The 20005-nt window shown below is 40.1% G+C and overlaps 2 protein-coding genes and 1 long non-coding RNA gene across 8 annotated transcripts in view; 2 read left to right on the forward strand and 1 right to left on the reverse strand.

Moving 5' to 3' along the window:
• Nucleotides 1-3680, forward strand: part of LOC129086769 (uncharacterized) — a 39048-nt gene extending 35368 nt beyond the window's left edge. For both annotated transcript variants that reach the window (XR_008530849.1, XR_008530851.1), the window contains exons 2-4: nt 855-969; nt 2694-2761; nt 3380-3680. This is a non-coding gene — a long non-coding RNA (uncharacterized LOC129086769). The remainder of the gene's footprint in view (nt 1-854; nt 970-2693; nt 2762-3379) is intronic.
• The window catches only part of POLE2 (DNA polymerase epsilon 2, accessory subunit), a 29084-nt gene extending 24129 nt beyond the window's left edge, over nt 1-4955 (reverse strand). For both annotated transcript variants that reach the window (XM_054593398.1, XM_054593312.1), the window contains exons 1-3: nt 4874-4955; nt 1907-2007; nt 309-384 (exon numbers count right to left, since the gene is read on the reverse strand). In XM_054593398.1, the coding sequence (XP_054449373.1) occupies nt 309-384; nt 1907-2007; nt 4874-4941 (245 nt within the window). In that variant the 5' untranslated portion in view covers nt 4942-4955. The remainder of the gene's footprint in view (nt 1-308; nt 385-1906; nt 2008-4873) is intronic.
• Nucleotides 4956-13365: 8410 nt separating this feature from the next.
• KLHDC1 (kelch domain containing 1) overlaps nt 13366-20005 on the forward strand; it is an 85714-nt gene continuing 79074 nt past the window's right edge. For 3 of the 4 annotated variants that reach the window (XM_054593605.1, XM_054593750.1, XM_054593831.1), the window contains exon 1: nt 13366-13541. In XM_054593605.1, coding sequence (XP_054449580.1) covers nt 13446-13541 — 96 coding nt within the window. In that variant the 5' untranslated portion in view covers nt 13366-13445. The remainder of the gene's footprint in view (nt 13542-20005) is intronic. The other variant, XM_054593673.1, reaches the window with a different exon arrangement.

Here is a 20005-nt window from a genome sequence, read left to right on the forward strand (position 1 = left end):
GCAAAAGACAATTATATTTCTGAATATTCAGTTCAATTCATTTATAACCTACAGAATATAATGTTGGGTAAAAGGTAAAAAGTAGTCATGGTATAAACTACACGATTAACTGAAATCGTAGGAAAAAACAGTAAAGATGAGTCATTTGATAATGAGGTTTATAATGCAGGTTATCACTTTAAAGGAAACACTAGGAAATAACCACTATAGAAATGTTGACCACTAATTAATTTCCCCATGAAAATAATTTAAAATAAGCATCCAATAACATGTCTGTCATGAGGAGAAAGTTCATTTTTTCCACGTACATGGTTTCATCTACCGACTGACTGCATTCCTGGACTGCGGCTTCCACTGCACACCGTTCAATCATGTTGGATGACACTGAAAAGAGAATTTCAAAGTCAAATTTTAAAAACAAGTGTAAAAATTAGTTCTTCCCACAGATAGCTTTTTCCCTACAGATAATCTGCAGGCACACCTGGAGGTTCTCATTACATAGTTTTTAGGAGGAAAAAATATTAGATCAGAACATTAACAAAAGCCACACATCAAATACCTTCACTTTCCACACTCAGATACACTTGTAGTACCTTAATACAGTCAAGTGCCCTACTATTCTAAATAACTGTTTAATAACATTGTAAGCTCCTACGTTTAATAAGTTCGCATTAGTATAACTTTTTATCATAAGTGCTATGTTTCAGTAGCCATGATCGTAACAACAACAGTAACAGCTACCACCTATTAAGCCCTTAGTAAATGTGTGTGCGGCACAATGCTCCGTACTTTACAAGCATTCTCCCATTACAGAGACATTCTATGATTTATGTTCATATGCCCAAATCTTACAGATGGGGACAGTACAACTTTGAGAGGCTGACAACCTGATCAAGAACATAGCCAGAAGGACTGAAGAGCAACACAAAACCAAGCCTAATTCCAGACTGGGCACCCTTAACCGCTTTGGTATGTTCTCAGGCAAAATACCATGCGCCATCTTAATTTTACAAATACTAATTTTCAAGTATAAAGAAATTTTTGAAAGCAAAGTTACATTTAAATTCTGCCTTTAGAAGTGAACATGAGATATAACAGTAATTTTTCCTATATCATAGAACAAGTTTCTTTCTATATATTTGAAGAAACTGACATCTATCCACCATAAGAGAGCAAGCTGAACCCAGTTCTCTCCTTCAGTGCTCTAAAAACAATAGACCCTTCTTTTTTTGGTGGAAGAGTATCCCTCCTTTGTAGGCCCCAAATTGTGGCAAAGCTAAATATTTAACAAAAAGATCCCCAAAGAAAGGCTAAAGCAAGAAGGGAATTATCCCTGCTCACTTACTCCCTCACCCCACCTTTTAGGGGTACCTAAGTAAGACAAAGTTATAGGCATGCAGCAAGACCATAAGGCATGCAAAAGTGACCACAAAGGACCAGATCAACATCAGAAGGTAAGTGCAGAAATGTGACAGTGACAGCTCCATGAGGCGGAAGAACTGTAAAAGGGTCTCTGAGGTTCCAAAGGAACTAGAAGTTACCCCTTGGAAAGAAGTGCTACCAGGGGTATGTCCCATAAGGCTGGGACATCTTAGCACTGAATCGTCGGCCTGACAGGTGTGGCTTGGTTGGTTGGGTGTCATCCCGCAAGAGAAAGGTCACAGTTCCATTCCAGGTCAGGGTGCATGCCTGCATTGTGGTTCGGTCCCAGGCCAGAGTGTGTGCGAGAGGGAAACCAATCGATGTTTCCTTCCCTCTCTTTCTCCCTCCCTTTCCCTCTCTCTAAAAACAAATAAATAAATAGTCTTAAAAAATATTGAATCCTCAACTTCCACTTAAATCTATAAGTCTAGTTGAGGTGGTAGAAGTATATTAACAATTTAAGAGCTATCAGAATGTTACTTACAGGGTTGCTTTTCAATGGCATCAATGATTTTTTCCAGTGCATCTTCCAGCTCTACTTCACTGACAGACTGAAGAGCTTCTGTGAGGCATTTAATAGCTTCGCTGATAAAAGATAGTAAGAAAAGATGAGACAGGTGATTGGTAATTAAGGCTTAAAGTCTTATGACAAAAACTAGCAAACACTCATCAATCTGGCATTGAAATCAAGGTCCACTCACTCCTCCCTGCAAGCGGTACCCACCTTTTCTGTGGTGAACAAATTCTTCCTTCTGTGCTCTGTCAACATAATCCTTCTTAAAGTCCCAAATCACATGCTTTTAAGACACCTTCCTGGATTAGCCCTACCTGCTGCAATCTCCCCTTCCTTCTTGAAATTGTTACAAGTCTCACTTTTAAATACCTTAGATCTGATGCATTACATTACCCTCGTGCAATTTATTACCTTACATTCGAGGCAGAACTACCTCTGCTTCAGTGTCCAGAACATAACAGACACTTAAGCAACACTCATATTAAATTACATGAATCTCTCCAACCCTCCCCCCCAAAAAACCTCAACAAAGCTGAAACTTAAAAAAACTACAAATCCCTGATTTAAATACCAAGTGCTCAGAATGAGCACTGTGTATTAAATAATTAGCTCTTTATATGCCATTCTATATTTGCAGCACACAACTTTATACTTTACATCACTACTATTATATTCATCACACTAATTGTTCTATATTTCAGGTTGCTTATTGTTTCATGTGTGGGTGTCACATATGTCCAATTTATTCTATCAATAGATGATACTCCTTGAGAAATGGAAGTGTGTCATCCCTTGGCAGAGTGCTAAGCACATCGAAGATGGGCCGTAAGTACTTGATGTTGAGTCCCTAAAATCACATGCATTTTGGGTGAATCTTAGGATAGCTGTTAGGATAGTCCAATGCCCATAAAGCTATACAGGATGTGGACCTGCCAAGTCTCTTAAGGCTCATCCAGTCTCTGATTTTCTGGTGCTCTCCTGCTTCAGGGTCTTAAAATGTAATTTCCCCCAACTCTTTTCTTCCCCTATTTAAATCTTGCTCATCCTTTAACACTCAGCGCAAACGAATCTTCAATAAAGCCCTTTCTTGACTCTAGTCATTTTTACACCCAATTATACGGAACACTAGCACTTCTTTCCTCAAATGCTTTTCAAAATTGAAGTTAAATAATTGTGAATTATTTAATATCCATGGTAGATAGACTTCTAAGATGACCTTCCACGTCTCCTGGTTCACATCCATGTGCAATCCTTGAGTGTAGGCTGAACTTAGTGACTTGCCTCTTATGCTCTGATAGCATATAACGAAAGTGAGAGAATAGTTTACTGTACTGTATTGTAATTTTAAAAGTAAAATTTTATAAATGACAAGATGCCACTTCCATGATTGCCAAGAAGACAAAAGACTGTCTTCTATCTTGCAAGCAGACTCTCTTTTGCTAGGTTTGATGAAACAAGCTGCCACGTTGGGGAGGCCCAAATGGCCAGGAACTAAGGGTGGCCTCCAACCAACAGCCTGCAAGGACCCAGGCCCGAGGCCCACCAATCCTGGATGAACTGAATATTACCATGCACCAAAAAGCTTGGAAGTGAATCCTACCCTACTGACATCTGAGATGACCCCAACCTGACTGTAGCCTTGTGAGAGACCTAGAAGCTGAGGACCCAGCTAAGCCTGCTTATTACGGACCCACAGGAAATGTGAGAAAATATTAAGTATGTACTGTTATAAACTTCTACATTTTGGGATAGTTTGTTATGCAGCAATAAATAATTAATGCACTATCTGCCTCCCAAGCTCCACAGTGTTTTACTCTTTCCTGTTCTCTTATCCCAGCTCAGTGCTTTTCAGCCAATAGACTGAAGTCTGCAGTGTATTTCTGACAATTAATTAATGAATAATAGCTTAGTATTAGGTCAAATTCTAAGCAAAAAGAAAGAAAAATTGATCAATTGCTCATATTTTCAAAATGTCAGGGATCAAGTGAATAAAATTCCTTATTTTGTCCCACTCTTGGCCTTGTTCACCACTACTAACCAAAGGCAGAGCTGAAAGTACCATAAAACTTATCATTACAAAAACAAACAAACAAACAAACAAACAAACAGAAAAACCTCTTCACACACAAGAGTAATGAAAACCTGGTACAGAAAAGTATATCCCATCTGAAAAGTATTCAAAGATGTAAATAATGTATTTTTTAAAGCAGATTTAATAAGAAAAATCTTGGAAAAGTTCATTCTGTTGGTCCTAGAAAACACAGATATGGCCAGGAAACCTATCAGAGAAGTTCTAAAGGCAATCAAGGAAGGAAGAAAGGAAGGGAGGGAGAGAGGAACGAGAGGGTAGGAGGAAGGAAGGAAGGAAGGAAGAGGAAGGACGGAAAAGAAAAAAAAATAGAAGAAAAAGAAATGACTCAGGAGAAGACCTAGGAACATGCATCAAACCTACTCACTTTTTAACTCTCCAAGAACGCTCCCCAGAATACCTGATACAAAATTGGGAAGGTTGGCAGGGCCTACAATTTCTGCAACAATGTAAGTCTTTCCCGGGTCTCTCATTTGATGTCTCAGTGACTACGGTCCGTAGCGCTGCTCCCATTTAGCGGAGGCAAAGGCTTTATGGGCTGTTTGGTGCCAAAGGCACAGTGCTAATAAACTACTCCTGCCACACAGACCGCCAGTTCTCCGGCTCAGTTTGGCACTTGCAGGAGGGGAGGGAGGGGAGCTCGTCCCGCCTAGGAGAAGCTTTCCGGCTCAGTGCCAACGTTGGAGAAATCCAAGGCATCTCAGCCTGATCACCGCGCCCAAAGCACTTAGCCTCTCAGAGCTTTTTAAGGTCAAACCCCGCCTAGTGCACGGAGACTGCCGCCGCCCCGCGCGGTAGCTTGGCCCTGGCTGTCCCCTCGCGTGCCGCAAGCTGCCCATCGCACTCACCCACGGAGCAGCAAGCCGCGCAGCTTGAAGGCAGAGAGCGCGCGGCTCCTCAACCGCTCCGGCGCCATGTTAGCGTTTTGGCGCCACCGCCGCGGCCCCGCCCCTTCCAGGGGGAGCCCCGCTCCTGCCACGGACCGCCTGCGACTCGAGCCGGGTACACCCTGCTTCCGCGGCGCGGAGCACCGCGGCTCCTCGTGCGTGGCGGCTGCTGTCCCAAACAATGTAGACGGAAGGAGGACAGGACCCTGAACTCCTTTTTTGCCCTAGACTGAAGGACGAGAATGTCCTTCCCTGTGTCTAGTTGGAAATGTGCTTACCTTACCCCAGGTGCAGCACTGAGCCACTCTCCCCGCTGGCCTCGACAGTCCGTGACTCCGGTCGAACTAACCCCGAACCGGGTGTCCCCGAGTGCTCCTGCTTTCTGTTTCACAAGGTCCTGGAAGTACTTTGTGTCGCCACTTAGTTGTCCCTAACACTCCCTCGAAATTACTAAAAATCACTGTCATTCCGCCCCCCCCCCCACTTTCTATTTCAAAGTTGAGGATTTCCTCTTAAATTTTAGTGAGTCGTGTGCTACTTTTCAACATCCTAACTTTACAGATGAGAAAACAGACACAAAGTAGGTAGATGGATGGCTCAAAATGAAAGTTTCAGAAAGTTGTGGAGCTAGGATTTAAACTCAATCTGATTCCAGCAAGCAGACTGTTAATCTGGCATTCTTCAAAAGGCTTTCTCCAATGAGTTAAATAAAACCATGCAATGCTTATAGGTGAGCACGTAGCCTTGTAAAACATGAGAACAATTATGAAGTACTGTTGTACCTTAACTTCCAGGGTATATGGTTAACTTAAAAAAAAAAAAAAGCAAAATATGGTAAAGGAGGGGGAGGTGTGTGTGTGTATGCATATACTTATTTTCACATTTAAAAAAACAAAAACAAAAAAAAAACAAAAACGCCCTGGCCCTGGCCAATGTGCTAGTGTGGCTGGGTTGGTTGGGGCGTCATCCTATGGACCGAAAGGTCACAGGTTTATTCCTAGTCAGGGCACATACTAGGTTTCAGGTTGGATCCCAGGTGGGACGTCTCCAGAGGCAACTGATCGCTATTTCCCTCTCACATTCATGTTTCTCTGTCTGTCTGTCTGTCTGTCTCTCCCCATCTCTCTAATCAATAAATATATCCTAGAGTGATGCTTTAGGAAAAAGAAAACCTCCGGAAAATTTAAAAAAAACAAACACTAGACACTAAACACATGATTAACCATAAAAGGCAGAAATGGATAAGGATGGCAGTGAGAACTTTTTTTTGTAGTGAGAGGTTTAACAGTCAACCCATGATTTAATGATGTTAAATATGTTCAAAAAATATACATGAAAAAAGTAAACAAAATTGAAAGCATACATCAAACCAAAATACCTAACTGTATATTAGATTGGTAACATAGTATCAAAGAGAAAAGTGATTTTTGACTCAGTTTTGTGTATATTTTCAGTGATATATATTATAAAGACAAAAAAAACAAAAAATTTGAATGTTTATGTAAGAATGGTGGGGAGCTCAAATGTTGGAAAACTTTTAAATAACTAATAAGCCTAGTAATCAAAGTATCTAAAAAGCTATTGTTTCAGGAACTGAAGGTACGATCCAGCTTGACTCCAGGAGACCATAAGCAGTTCCACCTTTGTGCCTTAGGAGGACTGCAAGCTGTCAAGATGGTATCTGAGACATTGTGCTCCAGGGAGAGACAACCACTGCTCAGGACACAGAGAAAGAATGCTGCAGCTTTTAATCTGATCAACTTTTTCCCTGAATTCTAAGCCCTTTACCTGCACTTTTCTTCTCCTTATAAGGGCCGGTTGAAAATGGAATTTAAGACAGTCTGTTAGTGTACAAACCCGCCATCTTCTCAGACTGCCGACCATCTGAATAAAGCACCCATAAAGATTCAATCCCTGTATCTACTTATTGGGTCTGGTAGGTGACAGGCAGCACTGTTATCACAAACAAAGAACTGAACGGAACACACAGAGTTTATAGCAGAAAGAGAGTGAGCAGATTTATTAAGTGATCGTACACTCCACAGAACATGGGAGCTGGCTAACCCCAAGCAGAGATTGACCTCAGTGGCTGGAGGGATTCTATTCTTATAGAGCAGGTATTTCCTGGCTAGTTTTAGCAGGGTTTTATTGAACATGTACAAGTAGTTATACTACTTTAAAGTTACTGCGCATGTGGTCTTCCGTGATTTTCCTTGATTGGACATGGGGGTGGCGGGGGTCCCACAATGCTAATTTATTAGAATGCTATTATAATGAAGCAGGGGTCATATAACATCTTCTGTGCAAGTACAATCATGATTCACCATGATTCAGCACTTTTCCAGAAAGTGGGAACAACGAGTCTTAGAACAGAGTCTCTGTCTAGTATCAATGTCCTTTATCTTAGCCCTGGGGCACCTCTGGAGCTTCCTCCTTCCTATCTCTTGCCTCAGCATGAATGCCAGCTTTTCTGGTTTGAAGAAATGAGAGAAAATAAAAATAGATAAACTTCCAGCCCAGATGGCAGCATAGGTAAACACAGCTTACCTCCTCACACAACCACATCAAAATTACAACTAAATTGGAGAACTACCATCACTCGGGATCATCAGAAATTAAGTTGAATGGAAGTCTGACAACTACAGAATTAAAGAAACCACATCCATCCAGACTGGGAGGAGGGGTGCAGGTGTGGACCAGGGTGGTCCCACATCCACATATGGTGGACAAAACTTTGGGAGGGATATCTCAGGAATGAGGAGTCTCAGCCCCACACCAGGTCCCCAAGCCCAGGGTTCCAGTGCCAGGGAGATAAGTCTCCATAACTTCTGGATGCAAAAACCAGCAGGTATTGAGTCAGTGGAAGAAACTTCAGGAGTCCCAATGAGTTCCTCTTAAAGAACCCACAAACAGACTTACACTCAACACTTATGAGCTCCAGCCCTGGGGTAGCAGCTTGAAAGGCACCAATGACATACAGGGAAGAACTGAAGTGTCTGGCATCAAGATGAGAGCTGGAGGACAGCTTTCTCCCAGACAGAAAGGTGGGCACAGGCCATTGTCCTTTTTCTGAAACCTCCTCCCATAGAGCCATAGAGCCATCAGGTTGGTGCCATATTGAGACTCCATCAACCTGGCTAATACTGTTTAGAGATTCCCCGCACCAAACTTACAGCTGGTAACAGTGGTTTTTCAATATGAACGGCTGGTTTTGGCTCATGCTTCACAATTTCCTAAATCCTTTCACAACCTCCTAAATCCTTTCTCACAGGCAACAGCAGCTGTCAGTGTGCCCCTAGCCCCTATACCTCTTGCTAAGTGGCCCCAGGCCCAGCAGTCAGCCTTGCATCACAGCTTGGCTTCACCTGGGAATCTCTAAGCCCAGCACAAGTAGCAGCCATTTCAGACTGCTTCATAGCTCAGGCAGGGTGGCGTCAGGCAAAAACACAGGTGGGGGTTGATCTTGGTCTCCACCACCTGGGAAACCCCAGAGCCTGCACACCCAGTGAGCAGCTGCAGACCATGTCGGAACACCACCACCCTGTCCCTGCACAGCTGATCCTCCATGGAAGGCAGAGGTTGGTAGTCAGTGGCCACAGCCAGTCCTTGCAGCTGACTGGCCGGGGTAAATCCCTCCCATTGATCTGCCAAGAGCAACCAAGGCTCAATTATAAGAGGAGGGTGTACTCAGTCCACATAAAGGGGGCACTTCGAGTACCCAGCCTGGATGACAGGAGAGCCTGTGCCCCTAGACTCTACAGGACACCTGCTAAATTAGGCCATACTAGCAAGACACGGAGTCAAAGCAACTCTACCTAATACATAGAAACAAACATAGGGAGGTTGCCAAAATGAGGAGACAATGAAATATGGCCCAAATGAAAGAACAGCTCAAAACTCTAGAAAAAGAACTAAACAAAATGGAGATAAGCAATCTGTCAGATGCAGAGTTCAAAACACTGGTTATAAGGATGCTCAGGTAACTTAGTGAGGACCTCAACCGCATAAAAAAGATCCAGTCAGAAACAACGGATATACTAATTGAAATAAAGAACAATTTATAGGGGGAAACTATGGAGTGGATGAAACCAACAATCAAATCAATGATTTGGAACACAAGGAAGCAAAATATCCAATCAGGAAAACAAGAAGAAAAAGGAATAAAAAAAAATGTGTATAGTGTAAGTACCCTCTTGGACAACTTCAAGAGGTCCAATATTTGCGTCACAGGTATGCCAGAAAGAAGAGAAAGAGCAAGGAATTGGAAATCTATTTGAAAAAATAATGAAAGAAAACTTCCCTAATCTGGTGAAGGAAATAGACATGCAAGTCCAGGAAGCTCATAGTTCCAAACAAGATGGCTGCAAAGAGGCTCACTCCAAGACACATCATAATTAAAATGCCAAAGGTTAAAGGTGAGGAAAGAATCTTAAAAGCAGCAAGAGAAAAGGAGAGAGTTACCTGCAAAGGAGTTCCCATAAGACTGTCAGCTGATTCCTCAAAAGAAATCTTACAGGCAAAAAGGGCCTAGAAAGAAGTATTCAAAGTCATAAAAAGCAGGGGCCTACATTCAAGATTGCTCTACCCAGCAAAGCCGTCATTTAGAATCAAAGGGCAGATAGCACTTCCCAGATAAGAAAAAACTAAAGGAGTTCATCATCAACACACCATTACTATATGAAATGTTAACAGGACTTACTTAAGAAAAAGAAGATCACAACTATGAACACTAAAATGGCAAAAAAATACATATCTTATCAACAATTGGATCTAAAAAACCAAACTAAGCAAATAAGAACAGAGACAGTATCATGAATATGGAGAGCGTGTTCAAGGTTGCCAGATGGGAGGAGGGTGCTGGGGAATGGATGAAGAGGTGAGAGGATTAAGAAGTACAAATTAGATAGTTACAGAATAGTCATGGGGATGTAAAGAACAGTATAGGAAATGGACTAGCCAAAAAGCTTATATGCATGACTCATGGAGAAGAACAAGGGTGTGGGGATTGCCTGAGGGAGTGGGAGGTGCTAGGTGGAGGCAGGCAAAGGGGGAAAAATTGGGACAACTGTAATAGCATAATCAAGTAAATATAATTAAAAAAATGTAAAAATAAAAAATGTATATATGAAACTGAAAAAGGTAAGTAAACTATGTAATGTAGAAATATGCCACAATAATAAATTGCAAAGTAGTATTAAAAATAGATAAACTTAGAGTCAATTCTCATTATTTCAGGTAGCTTTGTTCTATATAGCCATCCTCAACATTGACTATGAATACTCAATCATTGTTCCTAGGTTCCTAGGAGCCTCTTCCCACAACATTTTCATCAGCTGATCAATACATAACCTAGTTTTACATGTGGTTATGTTTAAAGACATCTTTAATATATATTACTGATTCATGAACATTGAACTTAGGGACCACAGCACTACAGGAAGGAATTTGTACCTGAAGGAAGCTTATCTAACACATCTATTTTCTCCCTAAGTCACATCACACCTTTCCTATGTCTTGGAACACTAGACAGCACATCAGCACTATGCTTGGAGTCCATTTTAAACATCACAATCACTAAAAGAAATCACAAAATGTGGATACTGTGGCACTAAATGTACCTCAAAAAAGACAGTTTTTAAAAATAATATGAGATGAATGAGAAAGCAGAATGTCACGTTGTTCAAATTCACCTGGGAACATGTGTGATGGGCAGCAAATTTTTCAGTGTTCTGCAAATGTTCACAAATGATTGTGAAAGCCTCCAATATTGATTTGGGTGTTATAAGTAAATTTTAGTAAATAGGTGAACTTGCAAGTATAGAATGCAAAAATAATGAATCTGTATCTGCTTAAACACCTGAAGGATAAAGGAGAAAAAAATGGTTATTACGGGCAAAAAAGTGGAAGGAATAAGAATACAAAATGCTAAAACACTTAAGTAAAAGGAAACAGGATATTTACATGGTCCTCATTGTCATCCTACAGACTACTGGCTAATAATACACAGGCAAAACTTGCTTTTAAAACCAAACTTTGTAGGTTACCACCCTAACCAAGCATCAAACTTGCATCACAAATAGTGGGTTGACATTATTACTGTTATAATGCAATATAACATACACAACATCACTTCTGAAGTATTCTTGCCCCAGATTTAATCTCAATTTAATTAAATCTTGATCTAACTTCTAGTTTAAGGAAATTACTGTTAAGTATCTCTCAAATCTAAATACATCTTTCTCCATGACTGGGGCCCTTACTAGGACACCAATTTTGCCATCAGAATAAACTTTCCAAAACATAATTCTTATTATGTCACTTCACTAGGGAAAATGTTCCAAATCTCCTTGTATTAGGATAAAGTGAACAACTTATCTTTCTCTCCTGTTCCATCTGCCAGGAACACTTTCCTTCCTCTTCACCTGTTTGCCTAAACAACTTCCACTCATCTTTCAGTTCTTAGCTTAGACTTTACTTTCTTTTGGGAACATTCCCTGACTCTCCCAAATCTGAGTTGGGCACCTTGTGAGTTTCATGTCTGGGGTAATGCACCAGAGAGGAGAATAAGCATCCTTCATGGGGAGAATATCCATAAATCTGTAAGTGGAATTATTCCGGTAGCAGTAGGAGTTTAACACCAAAGGGGACTATAAGATTATAAGCCTTCTAAGAATTCACAAAAATCTTGGTGAGGGCTTTGGAATTCCCCTGCAGGTGAAAAGGGGATTGCTGGGACATAAGTTACCTATATTAATAACAACAATGACTACTACCACTGCTACTACCATTTACTGAGCACCTACCTGAGTGCTTACACCAGAACAGTGCTATGTGCTATCCACCTTTCTGCCTTCAGTCCTGACTGCCCAACTATGCAAAGTGAATGTTCTAACAATCAAGTTACATTATTCAGTCCCTGCTTAAGATCCTTTGGCCTTACAGTTAAAGTTCAGACTCAGGATGACAAACAAGGCTGCATGATTGCCTATTCCAGCTCCCTAAGTGGCTGCATCCCACAGTCATTCTGTGGTCATACTGAACTATTTGTACAGTTTGCCAAGAAACTCAAGTTTCTCCCTTTGTGAACCTCCTTCCCCAATAGATCACAACTTTCCTGTTATTCTGCTGTATTTTGTCCACTTTTCTATTATACTTCTCATCCCACACAGCATGAATTTCTTTATCTTTCCCTCTGACTGGACTTTGAAGCCTCTGTAGTAGAACTGTAAGCCCCTGTAGTAGAACTATGTCTTATGCATCTTAAAATTCACTTCTTCCCCATTCATTTAGTCAACAAGTAGTTCAGCCTAATACAGCAACAGCACCAACTATCTATAGCAAGCAGGCACTTAATAAATGCATAGTAAGTGAAAGAATTAACTTTTTCTGAGTGGTAGACAGCCACAATCTCTTCCAAGAGTGGCTTTGGACAAGTGCATTTATAGGCAGTGGTAGAAATATGATCTTCCTCCCTGGCCTGTTTTACTTCAGTAACATTTTTTTTAACAAGGGTTAGCCAACTTTTTGTGCGGGGCCAGAGAGTAACTGTTTTCAGCAGTGTGGGCAGTATGATTTTTTTTTGCAATTCCTCTACTCTGCCTACTCAACCCGGAGGTTGTGGTGTAAAAGCAGCCATGGATAATACAGATGAGAATTAGGGTGGCTGTGTGACAATAAAACTTTATGTACAGATGCTAAAATTTGAATTCATATCATTTTCATGAGCTACAAAATAGCATTCTTTTGATTTTTTAAAATCATTCAAATATTTAAAACGTTCTAGGCTTTGTGAGCCCTACAAAATTAGGTGAACAGGATTTGACTTGCAGGCCTAGTTTGCTGGTATGTTTCAGAAAATTCCTTTTAAAAGAAATCTATTAAGTACACGCACACTTTTATTTTTTAATTTAATTTAATTTAATTTAATTTATTGACTTGAGATAGAGAGAGGGAGAGAGAAACACTGATTTGCTGTTCCACTTATTCATGCATTCATTGGCTGCTTCTTGCATATGCCCTGACAAGAGATGGAAGCTGACACCTTGCACAATGGTTTAACCACCTGAGCTAGGCGGCCAGGACTCGCACACACACCATCCTTGTGGACTGCCATCTCTGCTTGAGGTTGAGTGGAACAGGTAAACACAAAGTATTTATTAAATAACGCCGACTTATTTCACAGCTACATCAGCCCCCATGGTCCAGAAGCCCATTTATCCAGCGAATAAGATACAGTTAGGCTCTACTAACAAAATAACACAACCCCCAGCGACGAGGCACCAGCCTGTGGCAGGGCTCCGCAGAGCCCAGGAACCTCCCTCGCCGCTCAGGCCCCAAGCGTCCCTCCCTGGCGCCGCCGCCCAGGCTCGGCCTCTCCCGCGGCTGCGGGCGGCGCAGACGCACTGCTTCCGCCTTCCTCCAATCTCGACCCTCGACGCGTTCCGTTCGTGCGTGGAGGAGCCGGGCGGGAGGAGAGGCATCTCCGTGGGCAAGGGCCGCGGCGCGCAGAGCGGCGGGGCCCGCGACGGCGCGGATGGAGGACTCGCAGGTGTTTTGCGTGGCGGAGGAGCGCAGCGGCCACTGCGCCGTGGTGGACGGAAACTGCCTCTACGTGTGGGGGGGCTACGTGGTAAGGGGAAGAGGCGGGGCGGGGCGGACTCGCGCCGGGAGCCCGCCCGGCCTCTCGGCCCGCGCCGACGCCGAGCGCCCGCCCCCACTCGGCCCTTAGGCCGGCGCGGGTGGTGGGGGGTTGGCGGCCCGGGCCCGGCGCGCCCCCCGCGCCTGCCGGCCACCGCCCGCCCTCCGCCGCGGGCGGCTCCGCTGGCGGCGCCCGGGCTTGACGCCACCCCGCGCGGCTTCTGCTGTGAAAGCCTCCCAACCCGGTTCCGGGGCTCTTCCCATTCCCAGGCGTCCCCTCCCGCTCTGCTGTCCAGTAACCCGGGTTGGCCCACCACGAAATCGTTACTGCGCGATTAATGATCTTTAAATGCTTGCGGAGGCTCCAAAGGACACTGAGGACGCCGTGCTACGTTATTTTGTAAATATTTTTCTTTACCGCCACGGCGCAATTGGAAATTCAAGAAAATTGGAAATCACCGAAGCATTTAAATATTCCTAAGCAATTTTTAGTGTCATTCCTTTACCAAGGACATATATCCTCTCTAGGGACTGTGTTTGTGTATGTGTATGTGTCTGTGTGTACACCCACACACAGTAAGGAATGGAATAGTGGATCACTTGGTACACCCATCTTCAAATTTACTTGGAAATTTCACTGTTGACAAATGGCTAATTACGAATTTTTTTCCAAATCTCAAAGTAGGCTCATTCATATTAGCGACAATGTACTGAAAAATACGCTTAAAGTTTCTCATTACAACGAAGGGTTGAATATATATATATATATATATTTTTTTCTGTAGTCATCGGGTTATAGAATCAATGATTCTAAAGCTGGAAAACAGTTCAGAAACATCCACCAGCCCTTTCCTTTACAGATGATGATGATGATGATGATGATGATGATGATGATTTTTAGAGCGAGCCATTTGGAAGTTCTACTGGAAGTAGAACCTACATTTAATGACTGTCTGGATACTCTCATGTGACAGATGTGACTGAATCACTCACTGAAATAAAGTACATACTATCTATGTTAAATGATTCTCAAATCCAAGTTGGTTTTTGCTGGGGTTTTTTGAGTGTTTATTTTTACATTGATGCAGTATCAGGGTAAGAAAATTAGAACTAACCTTTGAGTGACTACTATATTTGGTATGTCCTAGGAACTCTCATATCCCTAATCTCATGTAATTTTAACCATACCTTATAAAGTAAGTAATATTCCATTTAGAAATAATAACGATGAATCAATGAGAATTAATAACTTGAATGGCCATTTGACTTCAAGGGTAGCAAATTCCAACAAGATATATTGGATTCCCAAAGGCTATTTGTTTTCTATGATTAGTGAACATAAATTAGGTGACTATGCTTTCTTAATGTCTAATATTTCCACCATTTGTTCTTGATGAGAAAGTAGTCTAGACATGAATGTTTTATGCAATGAAGTGTTTTGATTGTTTTTGAGCTCTGCTATTTGAAGATAAAGAGGTGTCAATCTTCATCTGCTATTTTGATTCTTAATACTGTAAAAGTTAAGTGGAAGAGTTTTCACTTAAAATAATAGTTTGTATAATCTTATATCTAGTGACAATATAGATTTCTTTTACACCCATAAGTGAAATGTCTGAATTTTTTATATCTCATTTTAATCTTGAAAAATATATAATTGATAAGATTCCAGGTCTTTTGGTGTCAGTCAGTGAATAAAAATGCTTCTTTTCCTACTACTTAATGATCCAGTGAACAGTGTGCTGTAAGAACCACCCTGGAAAGTACCACACAGATTTAGTCTGAGACTATTACTTTTTAAATTCCAGTGACTCTCAGCAGTTAAAATATGTCTAAGGCATAAGTGAAAGGAAAGGGAGTGGGAGGCAAAAAAGAAGATGTGACATATCATGGGGAAAAGAATTCTTCCAGCAATTGTTTTATTCAGATCCTTTTGAACAGGAGATAGCTAAAAGGCCCTGGAATCTGAAAGTAACCAAAACCAGTAGTCAGTAGTTAAGAATATTGATCAGAATACTGATCAGGGTATTTTTTTTTTTTACCCTGGTTGTGTGTTCCAATCACAATTTTTCATATTAAAATTGACAAACATATATCCTAAAATTTTTGAATGGCTAAATTACTTATTCTATTGTCAAACATATTCTATAGGACATTGTATCTGAGAATAGCCCTACCTTTAAAGATAAGAGTGGCAATGTTGGAAAAAGTAAGTTTTAATTGGTGTCAGAATATAGTTTTCTCTTGGTTCTCCATATTCTTTCCACATTATTGAAATTCATACAAACTTTAGTGGTGCTACATTTAAAAATGGGAACATTTAAAAAATCGTGAGTGGTTTCCCCAAATGTGGGAGGGAAAAAAAAAAAGCAGTGTTTTAGCATGTTTGCAGATGACATGCTTTCCTCTTACAGCTTAATCATGCGAACAGTTTTATTTCCACAATATAATTGACATTAATTCCTTTTGCTCTAAACTTTTTCTTACAGTAAATATCTGCATAAATATGCTTCCATACATATTCCTATTTTGGATATGGACTTAAAGGCAACATGGATCAATTCAGGAAATATTTGAAAAGAATGAAAGTGGAAGGGTTACAATGCCAGATATTAAAACATCACAATACTATAATAATTAAATCATTGGTCCTGATGCAAGTTGAGAGATCGTTAGGGAATGGAAACAAAGTTACATAGGCAGCCAAGCATACAGACTAGTCTGTATTTAAAAGGTAGCAGTTCAAATCTGGAAAAACAATCACTTATTCAACAGATGGTCCAGGAATAGCTGGGGGAAAGTGATAGAGCCTTAGGACTGAAGAATTAAACGTAGAGAAATTAAGCTATACTAAACCAGAAAAAAAGATGTGACTCTTGTAAAAACCTTGAGTTGGGGAAAGAAAAACTGAATTGGGAAAAACTATAAAAGAAAAATGGTAGGTCACACTTAAAAAAATTATACTGTACTTTTTAAATAGTAACTTTTGAATGCACTAACTCACTATAAAGTGAGAAGGCAAATGACAAGCTAGGGAGAGTATTTGCAACAAATATGATAGGTAAAGTTCCAGTGAAAATACAGATTACTATCTCCCTTGAAAAGTAAGCAATGAGTATGCACAATTTATGAAAGGAATACAAATATAATATGAATCAAAGAAACATAGTTGAAAATAACAAAGATTTTTTTCTTCTTTAATTTGCAAATATTAAAAAATTTTTGAGATGAGCATGGGGAAATGAATTAATCATATACTACTAAAGGGAGTATAAATTTGTGTAGCCTTTTTGAGGAGAAATTTAGCAAGATGTAGCAAAAGCCTTGAGTGTGTATTCTCTTTAACCTAATAGTTCCACTTTATATATTCATAGGTGGTCACATAAACGATCTGTGTCATGTGGAAGCCATTTATTCTTTTTAGATGCCCAATATTTGAACCTCCCTCCTATATTTGTAGTATCTCCCACTGAGTGAGTCTTGGGGTGTTTATTTCTGTTGTATGAAGGGATTTTGATCCCTGTTGTATCCCTATTGTCTAGAATGGGCTATAGTAGGTGTCCGATTAAAAGAACCCAAATGCTAGTTACCAGCTTTTCCAGCCTCACTTGCAGCTAGATTGAGGGCAAGTGGCTTGGACTCTGTTAGATGAATCTGTAATAGATATGGACTCAGGAGTGAAGATATAAAACTCAGGACTGGAAGAGGATTCTTACCCAACAATAGAGTATAGGATGATCAAGGTCCCAGGCATAAAAGGTGTTGCTGCAAGCTGTAGTGTGATGCTCACCAGACTTTGTTTTGGTATGGTTTCCAACCTTGCTCCTTGCAGAGATCAGAGGCTGTTTCTCCAGCCTCTGTGATTCTGTCAGTGCCTTAATATTCATTTCTTAAGATTTTATTTATTTTGTTTTTATTTTTTAAAGGATTTTATTTATTTTTTGAGAGGGGGAAGGGAGGGAGAAAGAGAGGGAGAGAAACTAATGTGAGAAAGTCATCAATCAATTGGTTGCCTCCCACACCCCCAATCATGGACCTGGCCTGCAGCCCAAGCATGTGCCTTGACTGGGAATCAAACTGGGAATCTTTCAGTTCACAGGCTGGCAGTCAATCCACTGAGCCACACCAGCCAGGGCTTATGTTCTTAATTTTAAAATTTGAAATGTATGTACAATAGAATGTGTAAAATGAGTATTATTTAAAGGTAAATGTGTTTAACTTCCAGATTAAGAAATGGACTAGAGCCAGTACTTTAGAAGATTCCTGTTCCTCCTTTCTGATTACACTATTCCTCCCATCCCTATAGGGTACCACTATCTTGATTTCTTATTAATCACACTCTTTTCTTTACAGTTTTGCCACATATGCATCTATTTCTAATCAGTTTATTTGGTTTTGGAATCATAGCATGTGTTTTCTTTGATGACTTTTCTTTTAGTCTGCATTATATGTTTTAGATTCAGACATTGTTGTACTCAGCTGCTGTGCATTTGCATGGCTCTACCAGTTTTTATTTGGTGTCCATTCTGTTTGGTCAGTGTCTGTAGTGCCCCGTTTTTAAGTCTTTTGAAAATCATCACTGGATTGACTCATCTGTTGTATGAACCTGTATAATATTTTGTTATGTGAATTTACTGCAGTTTATTTATCCATTCCACTATTGATGAATATTTGAATGTTTCTATTTTTCTTAGTAGTGTAAGGAAAGCTACACTGAACATTCTTGTAACGTATCTCTTATTACACGTGCACAAAGGCACATACAGTCTCTAGGGCATATACCAATGAATGGAATCTTTGTCACCAGGTACACACATCTCCAAATTTACTTGGAAATGTTACTGTTGCCAAAATATTTGCATCAATTTACACTTCCACCAGCATCCTCCTTGCTTCACATCCTTGATAGCATCTGGTACCATCTGGCATATTAAATGTGGGTTTTGTTTGCTTTTCCCTGATTACTAATAAAGTTGAGTGTCTTTTCATAACTTTATGGACTATTTGTGTTTCCTTTGCTGTAAAAATGCTGGTTCATACCTTTTGTTCATTTGTCTATTGGGTTGTCTTTTCTTACCAATTTACAGGAATTCTTTAAATATATGGTTGTATGAGTTCAATATGTCTTCTCAGTTTGTAGCTTGTTTTTGTACTTTCTTGATGATTGTCTTTTGTCTAGCAGAAGTTAATTTTAATGTAATTTCAATCTTTTCCTTAATGTTTTGTGCTTTCCTTATCTTAAAAAAAATCTTTCCCAGCGTGGAGATCATGAAGTCTTCTATATTGTCTTCTAAACAATTTTTAGTTTTGCTTTTCATGTTTAAATCTTTTTTTTTTAATTTGAATTTTTTGTTTGGTTTCAAGTAGGGATCCAATTTTATTATATTTTTGGTAAGAATAACCAGTTCTTATATGCTTGGTTCCCTCTTGTACATGCCCCAACCAGGGACTGAACCCACAACCCAGGCATGTGCGCTGACTGGGAATAGAACTGGCGACCTTTCACTTTGCGGGATGATGCCCAACCAATTGAGCCATACCAGTCAGGACACTTTGTGTTTATTCTTGTGACAGAATCACATTGTCTAAATTACAATAGCTTTATCAGAAGTCTAAATATTGTGTAGTAAAAGCCTTATCCTTACTCTCCTTTGTTCTTTGGAAATATTTTTGTTATTTAGGGCTTTTTGTTCTTTGTATAAATTTTCTTTACTATTTCTGTTGTAAAATATATAAAACATAATTTGCCATTTTAACCATAGTGTAGTATGGAATTTAGTGGCATTAATTACATTCACAGTGTTGTACAATGTGACCACTATCTGGTTTCAAAACTCATCACTCCAAACAAAACCCTGTGCCCATTATTTAGACTCTTTCTCCTTCCTTGTCCCAGTTCCTGGTAACTTCTAATCTTTTTGTCTTTATGGATTTGCCTTTTTCCAGATATTTAATATAAATGGAATCATACAATATTTGTCTTTTTTTAAGTCTGGCTTGTTTTACTTAGCATAATGTTTTCAAAGTTTACCTATTTTGTAATATGTATCAAAACTTCGTGTTTTTTTTTTATGGCTGAATAAGATTACATTGTATGCATATACCACCTTTTGTTTACTCAATTCTTGTATTGTTGCCACTTTTGTGTATTGTGTATAATGCTGCACTGCAGACTGGCAAACAAGTATCTGAGCCCCTGTTTCTAATTCTTTTGGATACCCAGGAATGGAATTGCTGGGTCAGATGGTTATTCTACATTTAACTTCTAGAGGAACTGCCAATTGTTTTCCACAGTGCTTCCTCATCGTATAAACTTTAGAGTCAGATTGTCAAATAAAATACCCTGTTGGGTTTTATGTTCTTTATTCAATCTTTAGATCATTTGAGGGTGGTAGACCAGTTATGATATTGAGTCTTTTAATACAATTATGTGGTATATCTCTTTATTCAGGAAGTTTT

The sequence above is a fragment of the Pteronotus mesoamericanus genome, unplaced genomic scaffold (genome assembly GCF_021234165.1).
Source record: "Pteronotus mesoamericanus isolate MK-2021 breed Mesoamerican mustached bat unplaced genomic scaffold, CSHL_Meso_final contig_100, whole genome shotgun sequence".
Lineage (NCBI taxonomy): Eukaryota > Metazoa > Chordata > Mammalia > Chiroptera > Mormoopidae > Pteronotus > Pteronotus mesoamericanus.